The 7,620-nt window shown below is 38.7% G+C and overlaps 1 protein-coding gene across 1 annotated transcript; it reads left to right on the top strand.

Moving 5' to 3' along the window:
- Nucleotides 1-574: 574 nt before the first annotated feature.
- Nucleotides 575-6,917, top strand: LOC307083224 (uncharacterized protein; the record flags this gene model as incomplete). Its single annotated transcript, XM_079747058.1, has 4 exons — nucleotides 575-674; nucleotides 1,458-1,526; nucleotides 2,442-2,519; nucleotides 6,598-6,917. 4 exons carry the CDS (start codon nucleotides 575-577, stop codon nucleotides 6,915-6,917), a joined length of 567 nt encoding a protein of 188 aa, XP_079603184.1.
- Nucleotides 6,918-7,620: the final 703 nt, after the last annotated feature.

Genomic DNA, 7,620 nt, shown 5'->3' with positions numbered 1-7,620 from the left:
CATGTAGAAACGCCACTGGATATAATATACGGCATTACCGTCAATATGCCTCAAATCATACCGTGATATAAATTGTAGTCCATACTGTACAGCCCTACTGCATACCTTACCTATTAATGTATTTCATCCAGCTGAATAGGGACAATTTGCTCCTCTCAAAAAGTGACCCGCACCTCACTGACTTCCTCGTCGTTTTCCCTCTGTGTTTATTACGTCGGCACTGCCTACAGAAGACAACACATTTCTTCATGATAAATATATATCTTAATTAATATTACTGAAGTTGAATTTATAAAATGACATATCAGTAAACAAAGAACGTCATCAATAAAAAACCTACCAAAAAAAGAATACTTACCACTGCAGTCCGTCAACGTTTGCGTTTTCCTTCAGTTTCATCCTCTTTTTGCATTTTCTTTTGGCTTGAAGTAACTTCTTCTTTTGGAGCCATTTTATCAATTTTAATTTATTTTTGAAAGTCTGTCTTCCCTCATTAAGACTGAGTACTTTGGCGTGCAGGGTCATGATAACTTTGCATCAAACAGTTGTTACACGTGTCTCACGAATGGTCACAATGCACAAGAAGAACTTGGCAATGGAGGCTCAGAGGAAGAGCAAACGGAAAAGGCAGCCTACGAGAGATCTTGTACTTGTAGAGAAAGCCATGGTAGAATGTAAGTACATGCTTTAAAGTTATTTCATTATTAATTGAGAGTGTAATAATTCGGTCACATTGCTTAGCTTCCTAAAATGAGCTATTTGACATTGTACCACGTCTGTTCTAGCACGTGTTTTTTGGCCTTGCTAGCTAACCTTGTCAATAACCAATGGATTGCTAGCTGGCAAGATAGCGGACATTGCAAGCAAATTTAAATTATCTGTCAAACACGACAGATGAGGCGATATGCGATGGAAATGTTGTCCAAGATTTGAAATTGGACTTGTAAAGTTATTCTGTTAGCGCCAGTTACCACATGTCTTTGAATAGTTTTTGGAGTTGTTTTTAACTACTAAAAAACCTGAAGACTGCTACATTACACTGTTATAGTGCTATTACGGTAAAACTTTTCTCCCTGTTTTTTATCTTTTCACTTTAGTCCATAGTTACAGTATGTAATGTTAACAACTGAATCTCTCAAACATGTCTTCTACACAATGGACTGCATGTGGAACCATGACAAATGAGCAGATAAAGATTTTTCTTATATCAAATGACATATGATCATACATATTATCATTACATATAACATTAAAGACAATGGCAAATGTCATTGCCCAAAGTGAATAAAACCCTTATTTCTTAACTCTATATTATTAACTGTATATTTATTTTTTTAAGGTATCCATACTATTTTCAAATGAACAATAACGTCACTCTGTATGCATTCATCAAGATCTTTTATAAAGTTTCGAGCCCCTTACACCAACCATGCTTTCTGCGCTCCAAAATGTTACAGCGCCATCAGAATCGAGTCAGCGGGGACAATCTGAACAGCACAGTAGCCAAACTGCGGCAGAGGAAGCAGGTAATTTATTATTTTTATTTTAAATGTTAAGCATACTTAACAGATAAACTCGGATTCAATTGACTGTGAAATGTACAAAGTATAAAATATAATTGCTTAATGGACATGTAGTTGAGATTATACTTAGTTCATTAACACATCATGCACTTGACGTGGTTACATCCCTCCAACTATGGGCAAAATTTAGGTGTGACAAAATAAATCACACCATGGTGCCTTGTGATCACATTTTGATAAGTTATATGACAATACTAACTTTCATTTAACTGTTAGTACAACTGTGACATTGCCTACGTTTGTGATGGTGTGAATTTTTCCTTCAAGGTTAATATTAAGTGTTCTAACTGAAATACAATACATTGAAAAATATCCATGTTTGAGACAATGTTCAATACCAAAGGAGAAATTGACACAGTGTTCGGGTATACAATTTCAGATATTATTTAATGAAAAATATAACAAGTTATTTAAGTTCTGTGTACTGTCTATTAAGCAAAACATTATCCAAGTTTATGTAGCTGTGGAGGAGTTGGGATTAAGTGGGCACTACAATGGTACATGTGTCAACTTGCAGTGTGACATAAGAGCCAAAAAGAAATGCAGCTAGGACTGGAGCATCAATATTCTCATAAATACTTATAAGTCCAATATACATCATCCAGCCTTAGTAAATACCAGTAAACAGTTACTTTTCTATGTAAACATATAGTGGATTAAAGAGTTCCAGAGCACAAAGAGAGTCCCCAGTTATCTCCTATGTTGGGGATTCTTCCTCTGTGCTTTACCACACCTGCACTGGTGGTAGAGGTCCACAACTGGAGCTCAATTTGACATTTTGGACCTTAAAAACATTACATATATTCAGTATACTTTTGCCAACACTATTACTAATTGCTTTTCTTTCTCCTCTTGAAGCTGTAGTGTGCTGCAGTGATGGGTCTGACTTTGAGTCAGACACAGTACACCAGCCTACTAAAAGAGTAGCAGCTCAAGGTAAGATTGTGTTGTCACATTGCATTACATTTCCATTTTATGTCCTGCTGTCACTGTTTTTGATTATGTGCTATTAAGTTGTGCATAGTACACCAGAAAGATCAGTCCATTTCACCTTGTGTGATTGAGTGCACAATAATCACAGGTCTATGTTAGCGCTTTCACAATGCACTGAAAACCCATTGACCACCAACATCTGGCTTTTGTCTTTAATGTTAGATTGTATAATCGGCCTATACTCCTCTGTGTCAGATTACTTTGCTGTAGTTACAAGTGACTGGTTCTGATCGGTTCTGATGTAAACACTGTAACACAGCACCCGAGTGGATAGGGGTGAAACAATAATGTATATCAATATGTATTGAACCGTACAGTACACACGCGACTGTTAAGTGCGCAGAATTGAACAGAGAATACACGCTATAGTTGTACACAGTATAATGATTAATAACTGATGAACGTAACACAGAACAAAATTTGCACATGCAATTTCCACCATGAAACCTTAAGCTGCGGTAGGGCTTTAGCAAGTTTGAGGCGAGGGAGAGGCTAGCTGCGTGAAGCTGCACACTGGCACAGAAGCAAATCCGGTCTGTTTTCAAAATAAACGCTCTTTTTGGCTTGGCAAAGTTTTTTCACCTGCTGTCTAGCAACAACTAGTCGCGTTAGAAAAACTACAACACCATACCGGATCTAGCAACACTGGAAACAAAACAACAAGTACACCGCACAAACTTGTTGGGGCAAGCAAGGATACGGAGCGGGTAAAAAACTCCTGTGTGTGTGTGTTTGTGTGTCACTCTGTTCGAGCCTGCACGAGAGTTCAATGTTGTCATTAGCTGTTACCTCTTTCTGACCAATCGCAGTTCAAGGCCCACCTGGGCTATACCACTTCGGGAGGGGCCGCTCAGTTACTCCCCTCTAGACAAAATCGACTTGGTTGCGACGTTAACAGTTTGTTAGTGTTGCGGCTGTGTTGAGTGGGTGAGAGGTTGCGGGTGCAACTTTTATAAACGCAATATTGTTATCCCGCAGTAATCAGCCTGACAGCCCCGAAACGTTAACGGCCCACCGGGAATTCTCCCGACTCTCCCGATTACCACTCCGCCACCGTGTGTGCGTGTGTGTGGGCGTTATTCAATAGTCTGGTTATGTGTATAGGCCTACATACGGTAGGAATATTCATACTGGTTTAAATAATAAATGTTAGTATTTCCCATCTTTGCTGAGCAAGAGTTTTTTTCGAAAGTTCAGTGATTGAAACAAATAAAAGCCTGCGCTATTGAAGTTTTACAGTAGGCCCACCACTGTCATGCACCTTCCCATAGGCGTAGATTCCGCTGGGGACGTGTCCCCACCAGTTTTCGTCAAGATTCATTTTGTACTTGTGAAAAAAATAAAGAAAAATTCGAGTTGAATTATTATGGATTATTACACGGGTCTTCTCAATGCCGTGGAACGCTCTGTTCCCTTGCATGGGCTCTTCACAACTTCCGGTGGTGAATTATATTTGATAATTCACGTTGCTATAAAATATAATAATAAAGTATAATTGACCGCTGTCATGGAAAACAAAGGACTTTTTGCCTCTGATGATGTCTTTGGTATCACTCAGCAAGTAGTCTGGTAACTTGTCAACCCCAGCGTCTTCGGTTGCTAAGCGACGTCAACGTTTTTGGCAGACTATTTCTTTGCTGATTAACACTACGAATGCTGGTAACAAATAAATTGTAAAGAGACACACCATGTGAAGTTATTTTTTCGTTTTGGCAAGTAGCCGTGTAATAAGCGGGATAATGTATAGAACGTCGCCGGTCATTATCGAAAATACGCCCCTTCAGGATGAAGCAAGACACCTTTGCTGCGCGTCAGTGTCCTGTTCGCCCTGTCGGGGCTTATTTTCCCGATAATGACCGGCGTTCTATACATTATCCCTTACATATTACACGGCTCTTCTCAATGCTGTAGACTGCTCCATTCACTTGCATGGGCCTTCCCAACGTTCAGCTGTCAATTATTTTTGTTTATTACACGGCTCTTCACAATGCAGTGGAATGCTCACGTCCAGTATATTTGACCGCTGTCAAGGAAAGTGGATTTTTTGCCTCCGATTCACGTCATCTGTATCACTCCGCAGTCCGGTAACTTATCAACCCCAGCGTATTCGGTTGCTAAGCGACGTCAACGACTTTGCCGAACTACTTCTCTGCTGATCAACGCTACGAATGATAACAAATATATTGGAAAAAGACACACTGTGTGAAGTTATTTTTTTCTTTTTGGCAAGTAGCCATTACTTATAATACCAATACTCTTCGGCTGGGATGATGAGGCATCAGACAATCAAGTCATTTTAGCCTGAAAATACAAAATACCAGAACAGGTTGCTAGTACCATGGACAGTATCAGAACGATAACCTGTTGAACTAAATGGATGTGGTAGGCTACACCATGGGATGCATCTGCAGACCACTGCCGCATAAATAAAGGTAAGACGCAATATTTATTGCTTTAGATTTGCTGGTGCTATCTTGCAATTGATAGTCGGTGGAGTCAGACTCTTGTTGACACAAAGTGACTTTTGGTCATTCTTGCTTTGCTTGAATTCTGGAATAATTGTGGGGGGGAGTGCATGAGTTTTGGTCAGAATGCCGGATGTAGGCTAGTTTTGATGGAATGCGTGTTGTGAATTGAGAACAGCCAGCTCATGATGTGATACTGAGTTCAGCTGTGCAACAATTTTTTTTTCTTTTTCAATCTTGACGACTTTTGTAGTACTGTGTGTAGCCACACATTTGCCCCTTCTGAACTTAAACATGCAGTTGATTTCCTTTCCTACCTCCTCTTGTTTATGTTGGTAGCTTAGCCATGTCATGTCATGTTGTCAAAATTGGATACATGGAGCAGAATATAGTGGGACATATGTCCGATGCTTTTTGGAAACGTTTTCTTCATAAAACGTGCCAGACAGATTTTGTGTACATTTTATTCCTTAGTAATTAGCTACATGGGTATGCCATATTTCAGAACCTTTCATTACCGACACTAAAGAGAGAAAAAAGAGTGCATCCTCATTGTACCAAGCACTTCTGAAAATGCACTTCCGAATTTGTCTCTGTCCCCAGCACATTTCAAACCAAACTCACGCCCATGCACCTACCCGATGTCAAGTGGACCGGGTTGAATTCACTGCGGGTCTCTCTTCTTACTGTCCTTCTCAACACTCTCTGATATCACTAAAAGGCTAGCAGCACGAAATCAGGGGATATTTAGAATATAAAAAAATGTGATTAATCACGATTAATCGCAAGTTAACTATGACATTAATGCGATTAATTGCGATTCAATATTTTAATCGCTTGACAGCACTAATTTACTCCATCTGTACTTGAACATTGCACTAACCAAGTATCTACCTTTACATGATATCATAACCAGAAAGTGCTTTGGGAATGGGAAGGAACTTAGAACAGAAATGACATGAATTAGATTGAGGTCAGTTAAGCTACTTTAAGTTAGTCTACTAAGTAGAAAATAAAAATGTTTTTGGTTATGGTTATATTCATGGTGCTGGATTATTGATCAATTCTTACCCATTTATTTAAAGAGATAAGTGGTCAACTGGTCCCAAGTCTGCTTATAATATCAAAGCCACGTCTGAACATGACTGTTCAAAGCAGCATAATGGATTAAGCTACAGCAGGAACATTGTTTTCAAAGAACACTAAACAATATAATTTACTTATTCTACCACTTATCTAAACTATACAGTTCTTCCTCTTTTCTCTCTAGTTGTGCTCATTTGATTTATAATAACCTACTGTTAAGAGTACAGATAATACTACTTGAATAAACAGTTCAATCTTGATACTACTGGAAATTACAATTTAATAATTATTATTATACCTCTACATTCATTACAGTAGAATGTAATTGAGGAGTAACTTGCCACTATATAACACTAATAGAAGATTAGTATTAATACTAGTTAACCCCTAACCAACTGCACTACCATCATCCTGACAAAATACTACTGTTAATTACAGTTAATACATGTTTATAATTTTCTTTGTTTCAGTCCTCACCCCAGAAGAGGCCATGGATCGCTACAGGCGCGTCATTTTAGCAGTCAAGAAGGGCATGACAAAAACAGAGGCCTACATCAAAGTTGGGGTTGACCGAAAAACGGTGGCAGAAACGGCCGCCATTTCTGAGCTACACACTGTCAAAAAGGACCTGTATGAACAGCTGCGGGCATCAATGCCCAAGGGAGAGACACTTTACCTATTTTCTGCTAAATGTCATCTGGAAATATTTGGCAGGAACCTTCAGAGTAAGGTTAATAAAAAAAAAAGCAATGTTGCAGAACTGTTGCAGATCTGTAAACGCCGGGCATAGTAAAGCCCATTTACCGATAAAGAGGTTTTTGTTTTGTTTTTAGGGTGCCTTTTTTTTGTTCCATTTTAAGATGCCTTTTTTTTGTTTCTGTTTGTGTTTTCAGTTGTTAATATTTTCTATATTATCCTGTTATTATGTTATTATGTTATACATTTTTAACTAATGTGGCCGTAGATCCCTCATTGTCATCAACAGTGGTTTGGGGTAAACCTAAAGTGCTTCACTACTGGTAAACAAATGATTCAGAAGCTTCACTACTGGTAAACGAATGATTCAGAAAGCTTAACTACTGGTGAACGAATGGTTTGCGAAAGAGTAACAACTCAGTATGATGCATTACTTTACATGAAGGTACACAAAAAGCTTCACTACTGGTAAACAAATGGTAAACGAATGATTGAAAAAGCTTCACTACTGGTAAACAAATGATTAAAAAAGCTTCACTACTGGTGAACGAATGGATTGCGAATGAGTAACAACTCATCATCAATCAGATCCAGCTCTACCAGTCGATCCAGTGTGGGGTCCAAGCCAGCCCTCGACAGGGCTTGAAACCAAGTGCGGCAGGTTTAAAGTGTGCCCTGCAGCGGTGGACAATTGCTTTTAAGCCTTCAGCATTACTAATGCCACATAACAAACCTTAAATGTGAATATTAATGTATGTATTGTGTGTATGTATTGTGAATTTCTTCATTAAAATATG

Source organism: Pollachius pollachius (genome assembly GCF_949987615.1).
Source record: "Pollachius pollachius genome assembly, chromosome: 11".
Taxonomy (NCBI): domain Eukaryota; kingdom Metazoa; phylum Chordata; class Actinopteri; order Gadiformes; family Gadidae; genus Pollachius; species Pollachius pollachius.
The sequence above is the reverse complement of the archived record's forward strand: the minus strand, read 5'-3'. Positions and strand labels throughout refer to the sequence as shown.